The 14,975-nt window shown below is 38.5% G+C and overlaps 1 protein-coding gene across 15 annotated transcripts in view; it reads left to right on the top strand.

Moving 5' to 3' along the window:
* Window positions 1-8,623, top strand: part of PKNOX1 (PBX/knotted 1 homeobox 1) — a 68,208-nt gene extending 59,585 nt beyond the window's left edge. For all 15 annotated transcript variants that reach the window (XM_073359545.1, XM_073359526.1, XM_073359536.1 and 12 more), the window contains one exon: window positions 379-8,623. In XM_073359545.1, coding sequence (XP_073215646.1) covers window positions 379-590 — 212 coding nt within the window. In that variant the 3' untranslated portion in view covers window positions 591-8,623. The remainder of the gene's footprint in view (window positions 1-378) is intronic.
* The last annotated feature ends 6,352 nt before the right edge of the window (window positions 8,624-14,975 follow it).

The following is a 14,975-nucleotide window of genomic DNA, read 5'->3' as shown; positions in this document are numbered from 1 at the left end:
CTAAATAAGGCAGCAGTCTCATCCATTTAAGTAACCCTGATTCACTCCCTGAGCACCTTCCAGCCTGTGCACTGAATGAGGTAGGGGTACAGTGGGAAATATTTAGTTTGTGATCATGTAATTAAAGACTGATTCATGCATGCACACAGAGGGACCAAACAGTGTCTTGCAATCTCAATTCTGACATTTCCTAACTTTTGAGTGCTTGACTTTGCAACCTAAATAACATAGTTAGTTAGTTGTACGTAATTTCCAAGATATCCTATTTAAAAAAATACAAATTCTCTTGTGTAATGTTAAATCTAAATTCTGATTTGATCATTGTTTTCAGTTTACTAATGGTTTACTAATTCAGTTTACACGTTTTCATCTCTGCAGGAGCTGTTGTAACAATTACAGCTCCGGTCAACATGAATGTAGACAGTCTCCAGTCTCTGTCATCTGATGGTGCTACTTTGGCTGTTCAGCAAGTTATGATGGCAGGACAAAGTGAGGATGAATCTGTGGATAGTGGTGAAGATGATGGAGCAGACCTCTCAACAACAAACATCAGTGGGCTTGTTTTGGATAACAGTGATTCTTTGCAGTAGGAAGCAAGAGTGTGACAAAATATTTAGGAAAATGAATGGACTGACTGACTGTTTTTATAGTTTGCACAGCAAACATTTTACACAAGTTTTATTTCTAATATGTTTTATATGTAGATATAGAAGGGTGCACTTTTTTGTATTTCATAGTAAGCTTAAAGAGTGTCTTTGCAGGTGCAGCAACTTCTTTCAAATGTGTTTTTGAATTTTGAAGAGGGGTTAGGTTTTTGGTTTTTTTTTTTTTATTTCAAAAAATTGCATCTAATAATATAATGATCCACATAAATATCCCTTTTTTTTTCTGTCATTATATTGAAAGTGCTACAATTTCTAAAGAATTATGCTGTTTCAATTAGACCTATTGTTTAACACAACTCTTGGTTGGCTAACGATGTAAATTCAAAGCATGTGTCACTTGATCATTAAGTTAGACACACATTTGAAAGATGCTTCTGCACCTTAAAAACTGCCAGTCTGAGGTGGGCAACAACACACACACACACACACACACACACACACACACACACACACACAAAATAGAGATGTGTGATTCAGTAGCGAATGTATGACAGTTTAAATAAGTTTAATTTCTCTCATAGTCAGTGAGCTTGTTTATCATTTGCTATAAAAACTCCTATTTTTACCTTGGCGGGATTATTGGATAAAAAAAATATTTTTATAAATTCAGTAGGAATTGGAATGACAACTGTATTGAGCATGAGAAAAAAATTTCCAGAAGGGGAAAATAAATGTTTAGTATTCCTATTTGGAAGGTTCTGAAAATTTGACCAAATTTAATAAACATGCCTAATGCTAGTGTTCCATGATTCTCTGCTATCCCATAGTGGTATAGTATATTTGATAATAGCATAAGAAGGGCCCACGGTTTGATGGGATTTTGATATTGTCAAACTTTGATTTATATATCTGTAAACTAATGCTCAAATTACATTTAACTCTGTATCTAAACTTGTATCTGAAGATATTTGCTAAATAAGTATTCAGGTAAGTAAGTACAATTATCCACAAAATTTCTAGTAATCAACAGAGAAATTTAATAGTTCGTGTTTTTTCAGTCTGATTTTTAAAAATGAAAAACTGACTGGCTAGTTTTTCCACCTGGGTTATGTTATTGAATTTGAAATTTTTTTCCACATACAAAAAATATAATTCATGGATTCTATAAAGAATCTTTTCAAATACAAACATCACTACCAGAATTTACAACAGGCTTGTAAAAAATCCTTGTGTATCTTTTAACAAACTCAGAACTAGTGATGAAAATAGATTTATCTGTGATAATGGTTAATTTCAGTTTATCTGCAGATCTTGAGTTGTGTATTGTTATTTCTGAACACCTGTTATTAACGCTTCATGCTGAAAAAGTTGGGTCTTTCCCCATTGTTAAGTGCAAATAACAGAAGACTCAAGAAGTCTTGTAGCAGGACAGTGTGAAAAGAAGGAGGGTGCTACCTTCAAATCTTAAGCACTGATCAAGCAAAGCACTTAGTTATGTGCTTAACTGTAAGCACCTACTTAAAGCCATTCCTGTTCCACAAAATACCCAAGCATGTGCTTAAATCCCATTGACTTCAGTGGGGTTAAACCATATACTTGAAATTAAACACATGCTTACGTGCTTTGTTGAATTGGGGCTTTAAAGTCTGCCCTATTGAGCAATTGATAGGCAGCATGAACAGGGACCTTGACAGGACATGCTAAAGAATTGTTACATGTACACAGAGGGCAAATTTATTTTTCAGAGGTTACCATTAAAAAAACCCGTGTTTTACTGGCATTGGGCTACACTCACCACTAGCATAAGCAGCTGACTTCGCTACTATAGCACCCACTTATGCCTGTGATAAATTGGGCCTGTTGACTCAACTGCAGTAATGAGGTATTATTATGGTTAGAATTATTAATTTTTTTTAAAGTATTTGTTTAATCCAACTTCTCTGTTTTTGCCTCTAATACCCTTTCCCTATGTACTGAGCAGTTTAAAGAAAATACTAAGAGTGTATAATGAAAGATTTAATTATGAAAACTGGTATAATGTAATTGATTTAAGGCATACTGACAAGTCCAATTTTACCCCAAAATTAAAAGGACACAGTCAACTTTAAAAATCAAACTCCTGTCTGAAAACATTTTGCCTACTATTGTTACAAGCAACACCTAAGATGAATATAACTGACAGAGATTGGAAGCAAATATACTTTTCTCTATCTTTTCAATTTGTTTACCATTTGCTTCTGCCAGCACTTTGTTTTCAGTGTTTCCATGGAAGAGCCATTTTTTCCTATTGTATTGTGTATGTTTTTCATACAACCGAAGGTGAGAGGAAAAATATTTGTAGGGCTAGATTCAGCCAACTGTGTTCATGTTTAGTAGCAGTTGAAGCCACGGTGCTGTAAATACTTACATACGTGAGTAGAATAATGTAGTGCTCAATACAAGTAAGGCTGGCAGAATTGAGTCCTCAAAAAATAGGAAAATGTGATTTTAAAATATGTATATATTGGCCGGGTGACTCAGGCAGGTGTAGTACCTGAAACTTTTAACTCAGTTGAAAATAACTAGATTTCAAGTTGATGATGTCCCTTTTGATTTTACGAAAGCAAGCTTGTACAAATCATTACACCAATTAAAAGTATTTCCTTGGATTTTTTCCTTAGTTCTAGTGGAAATATATATATTTGTATTCAATAGAATAAGTAAGCGTTCTCGCTGGTGTTTGCAGCATTTAGCTAGTGCATAAGTACCTGGAAAGTGAAATTGACTGGAAAGTTACTAGTGACAAAAGAAAATGGAGTAATCCATTTTTAATGTCAGTCTCAAGAGAACTGCAAAAAGTAAACAGTATAGTGAAAAGTAAACTATATTTGTAAAATTACTTCAGTTTTAGTAATCAGAGGTACTGTTTAACAAACTATGGGGCCCAAATTTTTTCAAGGACTGACATCTAATAACTAAAACTGCAGCATTTAAAAAGAAATCATGGAAATTGTGCAAAATTAAAACAGATGCACTTGATTGTAATTAAGTTAATTTAAGTTACTAATGATTCAATTTCAAACCTGCTTGGGAGCAATTAATGAATAATTATTCAGTCTATGCAAGGTGAAAGTCACCCCTCCAGCCATAACTGTGTGATTTATAGGTACTCTGTTGTATTTTTGGTCTTCTTTTATTTTTGATAATCATTCAGACAAAACATTCATGAAAAATTCAGCTGGGTTTAAAGTTGACTAGGCAAAATATAATTTGGAAAGCATGTTGGAAATATATGTAACCTTAATTCCCTCCTGAAAATCTAAGATGTTAAATGCCTGAAGTTCTACGTAGTGAAACATTTCTATTTCTAAACAGTTCTCCCCTCTTCCATAGTAAATGGAATGTATTCAGACTGTAATCATCTCCCCCAAAAAGCAAAGCTAGCCAAGAAAAATCAATGAGAATGCAAGTTTAACTGTAGTATTCAAATGAACAAAGTAAAACCTAAACAGGTATTACTTCTGAATTGTTAAATGTATAGCTGAAGAGTACTCTTGGAACATTTAGGACTTGACTGTACTATGTTGTTGTTTCATTGTAGATTGAATAGTTAGGTTGGCTTTGCCAAACCCAAATATGATTTTCTAGGCTTGCTAAACTCTTTCAAGAATTTTATTTTTCACATTATTAAGTAATTTTACTCAATCATCCAGCACGAAGTAGAATGAAAGATGGCGCAAGTATGCTGTTAAAAGGTCACCCTAACCATGTCATTTGGTTACCTGTGCAACGTGGAAATACAAATGTTGTTCTGCTCTGTAGTTCTGTAGGATCTACTGAAAAATCACTTTCTTCTTTTTTTTTTTTTTGACTGTGTGAGAGAGCGCGCCTTTTTACAAACTTACTAACCTTGTAGTCTACTGTCAAAATATTTACCTAATGTTAGTTGATACCCATGTTTTCAGATAGTAACAGAAATGATCCATCAATCTTCCACTGTTTTAGCAACATTTTTTCTATGAAACTGACAATCTTTAAAATGTGAACACTGTAAATTTAGCTTTTCTTGGATAGTTGTCTTTTAAGGGATATTGTGAAGCAACTGATCTATCAAAGCAAAGAAAAATTAAAAATCAGAACATGCTTCATGGATGATGGATTTTTACATGAACAGTTTCTCTGAATGGAAAAAGCATGCCTTGTCTTTAAACTTAAAGTATTCACATTGCTTTAATTATATTAGCATTATTTAGTTCAACGTCAGTCATATTTTCAGGAATCTGTAACGTAGCTGGAAAATACCATATCAAACTAGTTACCCAAGATTTTTGTGTGGGACAATTTTTTGGCCTTTTTGTTTTGTTTACACAAATGCAGAAAAAATGGTTTACTAGTTCTTAATGTTTTTGGGTGGGAGAGGGAGACTGATTTTTGCAGTGCAAAAACCGTTTTGAGGAATGAAAGACTTAGCAGGTAGTTAGTCTATGATATGTGTTCTTTGTTTTTGTTAATTGTTAATTAAAATGGCATGGACATTGAACTTCCAAAACGTAGCTTTCAGGCATGTACAGTAACTGCTTTTTCAAAACACTTTCAGAAGGATTTTTCCTGTGCAATGCAGTACAAGTCCTATGTGCCAACTTGTTTTTTCAAAGGCAGATAGACAGTTCTGGAAATCCATTACAATCATGCTCTATTAGATCAGAAATCCTCACTTTAAAAATCCTCACTTGTTTTTATGCGATACAGTTGCATTTCCTCCAAAGTCATTGCTTTGCTGGATATGTAATTATAAGTTCATAAAAATATTTTCAAGAACAAAGGTTTTATGATTGCAACTCTGGTATGTGTCCATGAGAGAGAGAGAGAGATTTTGTTAGTCACACTTCATACTAGGAATACATTTATAAATAGTTAATAAAGGGTTAATGATTATAATAAACGTTATAGACATGAGTAGTGTGTTATAGTTGGTCTTAGACACATCAGTATTTTATTATGTCTTTAATGTGACATTGAAACCACAGATTCAAAGCTGTCCTGGCAATAATTAAACTTACAATAACCACCTAGCAGCACAGCATATTTACAAATCGATTAACTCCACCAGCCTTCCCTTATGAAGGGCAGGTAACAATGTACATCAGATGAAGACTACACATTTAAAAAAAAAAAAAATCTGAAAAAAGCCTTTCAGCCACAGATCATGGACATACATCCTCATCCTTCTCCCAAAAAACTTACAAATGGCTTTACTAGAAGGTGACAGAGATGGCTCTAAGCAACTTATTTCTTTTCTTGATACCAAAACAATTGATTAACCACTTATTACGGTAAACAGTTTATAAATGCACCTTTTAATATAAAGTGGGAATTTTTTAAAAACTTACACTTAATAAAAGGAAACACATACACCCACAAAAAGGTTAGATTAACCCTCTAACTTAAACTGACACAAGCCATAAAGTCAGAGCTCTGCCAAATGCTTGGTCCATCCCCCATTTAATAGTGCTGAGGGTGTTGCAGGACAATGCAAGTGCCCAGTACTGCATTCCTGGCATACTCAAAATCCTACTGAAGTCAGTGGGAGTTTTAAGTGTGCAAGGCATGCAGGATCCGGCCTGTCGTCTGATAAATTACCTACTATTAGGAAACCCCTGCAAAATCTAGAGCTGGGACAATAGGTCAGATCCGAACTTTACTTCTTAAAAGATTATTAATGCAAATGAGGCATGATCTAAAGCCTACTGAAGTCACTGAAAAATTTCCTATTGAATTAAATGGACTTTGGATCAGGCCTATTGTTCCCTTGACTTCAACTGGGCCCTTCACACAAGACACAGGAGATTAGAATAATTTCCAGCCTTCTTTCTCAATATATTGGTTTGGGTTAGTTTCTGGCAGACACTGAATGTTGCTTGAAGTAGGTTTTGTGTGACATTAGTATTAAAATAAAAACATCACAATGGAGATGAGAGGAGATTTTTGTCTCAATCCAAATGTCTTTCTGCTTTATGGGTTTTACTACTCATGTGAAAAGTGTGAAGATTATACTGATGGTCCCTGGTGAAATTGGGTATTTCTTACATATAGTACTTTAATCTGCAAAAGAAAATGAGCAGCCTTTAATCATAGGGAAAAAATCAACGGGATGCTGCATTTTGTTTTGATGTTTATAAAATATATATACTTCTAATGTGGAATACAATTCTGTTACAAACCTTGGCTGGTCTTGCAGTCCTTAACCTCTATTAATTTGTGTGTGGGTAAACGTGTCAATACATCTCTGCTATGTCAGTTCAGCCACTGGTCTGGAGCAGGTATGGTGTCTTGGAGACCTTTTACACTTATATGAATCTGTCTTAAGCATTTTTGACATAAAACATTGTGCACGTTTTCTTCCAAATATTGAGGAAAAAAGATTTTCAAAGATGACACGGGGATTTATCTGCATCACTTCTATTAATTTCAGTGGGTGTGTTACAGCTAAATTGCCGAGTCAGCTTTGAAAGTCTTAATCACAATGACTATAATGCTATAGTTCTGATCTTCAGATGTGTCACCTGAATAGAAGTTGTGGATGCAGAGCACGTCTCCGGTTCGGATCCTTTCATCAGAGAATATAATATCTGGAAAAGACTGACAGCAGGCACAGCTATAAGCATATTCCTGTAGAGGCTTACCAGGTGTTCAGATGGAAAAATATGGTCCAGAGATGCCAGACCTTTGGAGAGAGAAGCCAATCTAGATAAGCTGCCTGGAAACCTTGCTTTTTTTGAGATGTGCTGTGCCCATACACGTTCCATAACCCTCCCACCTTCCCCACGACTTCAGACATTACATTACATACAGCGGTGCGAAGGAGGAGAGAGGGAGGCGCAGACACGCCTCTTTTATGTCTTTGCCTGAGAGCACCAGGAGAGTAGGAGCACATGCACCACCTTGTGGTCCTGCTGGCAAATGTCGCTGACTCGAGTGTATTGGGAACACACACACCTGCAGTGGAATGTATATGTGCACAACACATTTCAAAGAACAACATTTACTGTTGGTAAGTAACTCTTTTTGCAGGGAGCTTTGACTTTGTGCATTGATATGCTGAAAGAACACATAATAGGTTTCCACTCCTTCGTAGTTCACTTTAATGTTTCATAGTTTTATGTAACAGGAATTTCGGGGGGTTCATGTTAAAAGGAGAGTGACAAGTAGTATAGGTTCAAAACTTGACGTACCTTAATATTGTTGCAATCTGGTGAAGAAAACCCCATCAAGTCTATATATGGCTACAGAAAACAATAACTGAGAATGCTTTGCAGAATTATCGCACAGAGCTCAGGCAAAAGCCAAAATTTGATTTGTTATATAAAATCAATTTATTTTTAAAAGCAGAAAAAAGGTTTTCGTGTTTTCATTGAATATTTTCACTATATTTTCAGGGCGGAGGTGTGTGTGTGTGTGTGTGTGTGCACACATACATGTGCAGTTTTTTGCAGATGTGAAAACTAATGATCACATGTAAATCCTGACTTGCATACAGACATACTTGTATATGCTGCAAAATGAACTTAGTGCATATGCAAATCAAGTACCTACAGAAGTGTTTGTGCAATCACTGTTGAAAATCTGAGCCTCAAAGTAGATATATACACAAATACAAGCAATACTCTATTCTAAAAACAGACAACAATAAATGATACAGGACAGCACCACTAGAACTAAAATACACATGCTTGGGATATATGTCTTTTTTTTTTCTCTCTCTTTTAAATACATTCTGGCAACAATTCAAATGAAGCTTTATCACAAAGTCTATTTTTCTTATACAGAGTTTTTTCCCTTCATATGTTAAAGCAGTTGATCTAAGAAGGAATAATATGAATTGACTCATTCTAATATAGTGAAATATATACACAGATCGAAAGAGAGTGGCTGTTTCTTGTGCTCATACAAATATTGGTATTTGTACAAAACAAGATTGTTTGCTATTTGTCAGTTCTTTCTATTTAAAAAGTTTATTATACAATCAAAGGGCAGAAACAATACCAAGTGACATACATGACCAATCTCACAACAAATAGTGAATAGTCAAAAATGAACAGTTCTCATATACCTCATTGACTGAAAGTTGTTTGCACAAAATATTCAGCATCCACCTATAGATAATGAATATATTTGCAAACTGATCCTGATTTCCTCAAATGGTCTGCAAGCAAGAAAGACAACTATATTCATTGTAATATATTCAAACTTGAAATAATGCACAGGATGTTAGTTCCATTTGTATAATTTTAAATACCTGCACAGCAGGTAATTAAGACCTGTAATGTGGTAATGGTTCTGCTGCTTCAAGTGTTCAATGCTAACAAAGGAGGTCCTGAAAAGTTTGGGTATTATAATGGATTGTATGTGTACCAGAGTTCTTTCTCTGGAACGGATCAGATCTGTGTTTGGGGGGTGGCTTCCTCCTCTAATGTTTGACCTACAAGAAGGATAAGAACCGTAGTGCTACTGTGAGCTAAGGGACCTTTACCTTCGGCTCAAATGCAAAAGAACTAGTGATGGAGGTGCTTGAGCTGAAATTACAAGTTCTATTCCCTGTGCCAGAGATATGCACTCTGCAAACACCTGTGATATTTTTATGGAGCCACAGATTCTTATTGATTGGCTCCTGGCTGAAGTTTTGAATGGACCCCCAGATACTTTGGTTAGTGCTGCCTTAGCTTGGGTCAGTGTGTACTTATAATGTTTTCTGTGTCCTGTGTTGTCATCTGCTGGATGGAATCAGACCTGATGAAGTGTTTTTGTTTTGTGCTCTAGTCTAGTGATTGGTTGTGACCATCTGCTGGGGTTCCCAGAATTGTGAGTTACTGTGTTAGCCTTCTCAACCTCAGCAAGTGAAAGTTTTGATACTGCGTGACAAAGCCCTGACACACCAGCTTGTCTTTCTTGCCACGAAACTCTTCAGGACTCTGCCAATCCAAACCTTGTCTTACCAGTAACAAAACCGAATCCCAACTCTTGAATTCCCCAGAGACGTCTCCATGCAGTTTCTAGCCCTCTTTCTGAACACTCACAGAAGTTTTATGTTTGTTGCTCCTTGAAAGAGGCAGTACACTGCAGCCTGTTAGCTTAACTGGGGTTAACACACCCTTCCTTTCAATCAGCGCACTGAATTGTTTTATAGTAAAAGTAAAACAAGTTTATTAAACAAAAATTACTAGGTTTAAGGATCAAGTATAAGGAATAAAGATAGGGTTACAAACGAAAGGAAAATACACTTCTATGACTTAGAAGTTAATTTCAGCAAGTTACAATCTTTGCCTAAACAGTTTTCACACTGAAACTCAGTTCCCAGAGACTTCAACCCCCTTGCTTGAAGGATCCAACATTCTGTGATTTTTTTCAAGAGCTGTGGTCCCTTTAATCCCTCAATTAAATCCCCCAAAATGGCTCCCTGTTTCTGCTTATATCTCCCAACGTTCATTGACCCTGTTACAAGAGGCAGGAAGGCTCCCTGCTGTTCGTCCCTTTCTGTTGACTTCCCATCCCTCTGCTGATTCGTATGTAAATGGAGGCTTCCATTGTTTTGTTTCTATAATGCTTAATTTACACTGGAGATAGCTACTTCCCCTCCTCTCTGGGGGAGAACCTATTTTTCCCTCTATTTAGTTGGACTTCAAAGCATATCAGTAAGTACCCATTATGTCGCATATAGTGTCAATACATACACTTCACAATGGTATTAAAGCCTGTGACACACTGGTGATTCATAAAAGACCTTATTCAGTACACTTCTGATACAGTAATATTCTGTATAATCAGTTTGATTCACTAGCTTATCACATGATGTTCAGACCCACTGTCTTTTATAGTCCACTAAACCTTTGCAATGTATGCTTTGAAAAGTAAGCCCAAACCATGCTTCTCTCTCCTGCCGGGGTGTAGACACCATGCTGTATTCCCAAAGTTCATTGACTGTGATTCAAGAGGCAGGAGGCCTCCCTGAGGATGCAATATCCATCCCCTTCCCCCCGCCCCCACGTCAAGACTGTTAAGTATTCATCTTTCTGCACTTGCTCTCCAGATGGCTTTGTTTACCTTGTGCTTCTCTTTGTCTTTGGTCACACTCTGCCTAACTTACATTAGAGACGCATTCAAGGAGGTGGAACCATACTCCTTTGTCTGGAACAGGCATGGCTTTCTTAAGCGTTGTTTTCCAAAATACATTGTGAGAACACATTTGCAGCACATAGCTATAAAATCCTTTGTGGGTTTACCATACATACATCACATAGTGATTTTCACACCAGCACATTACCAGTACATGATCCCTTACGTGACAGCTTTTAGATACCGATTATGACAACAGTATTTTAGGTGTGGTGAGTATGTCAGGTCTGACAAGAGTAGTAAACCAACAATGGGCCTCTGTGTCACAGTGGTTTACAAAGAGCAGAGTAAGCTCTTAATTAGAGAGTGAAGGAGAGCACCCTTTAGCACAAGTGATATGTCTACATTCTTCTCCGATGTTTCCTCTCCATATTTGCACTACTGGGATGAACCTACGGTGCAGGACCCTTCTTGAGAGCAAGGCTTATGGGGGCTTCATGAGTACACTGTTGCAACCTTGAAAATTTGGAGTACAGGTTATATAAGAGGAATGCAGTTCCAAAAGCCTCAGTCCTTTTCTGGGGCTAGCTGCAAGTGTAAGGACATTTTCTCCAGGCCTAGAAAGGTGTCTTTTTAATTCAGAACTCCACTACAATTGTTAAATGTCAGTATAATTAGTAAATGTTAGGAGCTTGCACTGTTGCACACTTAATTTTTACCTCAGCCAGAATCCTTAGAACTCTTGAGTAGTGGCCAGGTTTATCCAAACACCTGGATAAGAAGGTATGGATTTTGAAGGGGGTGATGCACACTGTTCATGTTCATAGAGATGGGAGTGCATTCCCAGTGCCTGCTCTGCATGAGCGGAGCCCATTCCTCAGAACACCACTAGGCACATAGGAGCTTCACACCTCAGCCTACACTGATAATAAGCAAAGTCTCTTTGCCTTGCTCATGGAGGAAAACTTACAAATCTAGTTCCTGGATTAGACATCACATCAGCTGCCTACACCGTCAACATCAGAAAACCCACTGGAAAGTTGAAAGAGGTATTGGTTCCAAACCTCTTTAATTGTTACTTGCTTGGTTCTTTCTTACTTTTGAACTGCTCAGTATTTATTGCTTAAAAAAAAAAAGTCTAGATTAAGCAGCGCAAAAATTGCTGACTTCAGTGTGCCCAAGTTTGTCTTCCTTTTGTATTTCCACTCCTTCAGTTTTATTGCATGTTTCTGTGAATCCAACCTGGTGAAGGCAAAACTCTAAAAATAGAAGTGTTGGACCTGTCTGGCTTTACAAGGATTCCCTGGTGCTCATTTTCATCAAGAGGACCTACCATGTGACCTATTGTCCTGCATTTCATTTTGGAAGTGGGGTTGGGTCCAGGAAAGTTTGGAGTCAGATCAGATTCCAAATACAAATTTTGCAATTCAGACAGGACTATCACTTAATGTAACTCTGAAACTCAGTTTAGAACAATCTGGAGAGGGCCAAAAGGTTCCCTGGAACTTTCAACGAAATCAAATGGCAGGCTCCAAAAATTTCCAGCTACAACTTGTTTTTCATTCCCAAGTCCAAACTCGAAGAAAGCTCACAACATTTTATTGATATTGTGAAAATTTGTACTGTTGGGTTCTCCTGTATTACTCTAAATGTTTGCTGCTCTCTGGTATCTGAAGACAAAAATAGTTTTGTTTCTCAGATAAGGCTTCCTTTTTTGATTTTTTTTAAATTGTCACTAAAGAACACTGAAGTCACTGGAGGCTGTAGGAGCTCCGGTCCCAAGATGCAGCAAATCTGACTTAGGGCCTGCTCCTGGAGTATTTCTCCCTGGGACTTCAGCAAGAATTGAGGTTATGTTCTGCATTTTGCAGGATTGGACCTAACATTATTGCCCAGTAATCTCAGTGTGTGTGGGAACGAAAGGGAGGGTTTCCTAAAGCATTCGAGCTTGTCTACGGTTCAAAACTGTGTTGCATTCCTAGGCGCCAACTCCGTGGAAAAAATGGGTGCTGAGCACCCGCCGGCAACTCCCCTGTCAGAACATCCCCCTCCCTTCCCAGTGCCTCCTCCCCACTGCAGGCCCCACCGATCAGTGCCTCCCCTTCCCACGCCATGAGCTGTTTTGTGGCGTGCGGGAGGCTCGGGGGGGAGGAGGGTGGACGCAGCACATTCAGGAGAGGAGGCGGAACTGGGTGGGAAGAGGTGGGACAGGGGTAGGGCCTTGGAGAAGGGGTGGAGTGGGGGCAGGGCCTGGGGTCAAGCACCCCCCAGTACTTTGGAAAGACGGCACCGGTGATTGCATCATTGTGAAGAGTGAAGTTAGCTGACATAATACTATCCACAACAGACCAGTCAGAGCCACGCAAATCATGTCAGCCAGCGATGATGATCAAAATTAGCTTACACCATGATAAGAATGATTTGCCATGATCTGCACTAGCCACTCAGGTGTGGTCAGCAGTGTGCCAGCTAACTCTTCACAATTGAGTTTGAATACTACAATTTATAATATAGACAAGTCCACTGTCTGTCTCTCTCTTCCCTCTCACCCCCTTTAGATTAATGCACAGCCATATCTGGCAGCTTGCTCTCATTTCTGCCTGGTTAAGTTCTTCCAACTCTTCTGTTCCTTGTTCCTTTTCTTTCCTCGTCTCTGGCCACTGCTGCTTGTGGAATCAAACAAGATTCTCCCAAGCTCTTTAACTGGGTTTAGCTCTTACGGACTGAAATTCAATATTTAATCACTGAGCAGCAAAACAAATGCTTTTGCTTCAGACCCAGTTTAAAATCAATGCCTTGGGTATTAAACAAACATCATTCTGATAGTTTGTGAAGGCCCCACAGTCTCAAAGCCATCAATGCTAAACAAATGGCCTGCTGATGGAAATTACTGTCATGCTGGGAGAGAGAAAGCTCACATCTAGCTTCCAAAAATAGAACAGCTGGTTAAAGAGAGATTAGATGCAGGTCATCCAACTGAAAAAAATAGAGCAAAATGCCTGAGCAATTTACATTTCTCGAGAAAGGGCATAAAGTGCCCTCGATTTGCACACATGACGCCCCCGGCAGCCTCATGGCATTAATGGGTATTCCATGTACAAAGTTCAGAATCTGGCACTAATTCTAATGTTTTTTCCCCCCACAGACATAAGGGATATCTGCAAGAGTGTTTTAAAATGAACACATCAATTGCTGTAATTTAATTTTGCCTCAATGAATCAGTTTTTGTCAGGCATTATTATGCCATGTCTACACTAGTCAATGCAAGATACGTTGGCATACAGCTGCCAAAGTTTGTATATCACTTGGCTGCTTGCATCGGTACTGCGGGCACTCACCAGGAGTGCTTGGGTCAATGCAAAGTGCAATGCACCATGGGTAGGTATCCCAGTGTGCCACATGCCACTTTCTGGCACAAAGCCTTTGGGGAAATTTTCACCAGGTGTTGTGAGACAGAAATGACCCTCCCAGAGATCCCTGGGAGTAGGGGTAAAGTTCCCAGCATGCAACTTTCTGCATTCCATAATGCCATCCATATCCCATACCTTTCATGCCTTTTTTTAAAAAAATCCCACAAACCTGTGCAGCACTCTTTTGCGTCTGCTATCCCTGACAGAAGCATGGAGTTCACAGAGCTCTGCATTAATCTCATGGATGTTAAAAATACAGGCCCCATGAGTCTCCTGTATTTGCAGACCCACAACAACAGGGGACATGATGGTTTTTTTGAGGACAGTTCACCAAGGGACATAGCGAAAACAATTCAAGGTTGTTGGTGGCCTTCAGAGAGCAGCTGATGACCATGGAATGCTGATTCTGGCCCTTAGAAATGAGCACTGGTGCGATTTCACTGTAATGTAGGTTTGGGGGGAATGAGCAGTGGCTGCATAACTTCTGGATGCGCAAGGTCACACTGCTGGACCTGTGTGCTGAGCTTACTCCAGCACAGGGGCACCAAAATGAGAGCTGTACTGACAATGGAGAAGTGAGTAGTGATTGCAGTTCGGAAGCTTGCAACACCACCAGACTGGTTTCAGAGTAGCAGCCGTGTTAGTCTGTATTCGCAAAAAGAACAGGAGTACTTGTGGCACCTTAGAGACTAACCAATTTATTTGAGCATCAGCTTTCGTGAGCTACAGCTCACTTCATCGGATGTATTCCTACCAGTCCATGAGCAATCATGTTAGACTTGCAAAAACCACAGTAGGGGCCACTGCCATGCAAGAGTGCAGGGCCACACAGGACTGTGATTCTAGGCAATGTGCAGGACATAGTGGATGG

This window comes from Lepidochelys kempii, chromosome 1 (assembly GCF_965140285.1).
Source record: "Lepidochelys kempii isolate rLepKem1 chromosome 1, rLepKem1.hap1, whole genome shotgun sequence".
Classification (NCBI taxonomy): Eukaryota; Metazoa; Chordata; order Testudines; family Cheloniidae; genus Lepidochelys; species Lepidochelys kempii.
This window is presented reverse-complemented; position numbering and strand designations above follow the sequence as displayed.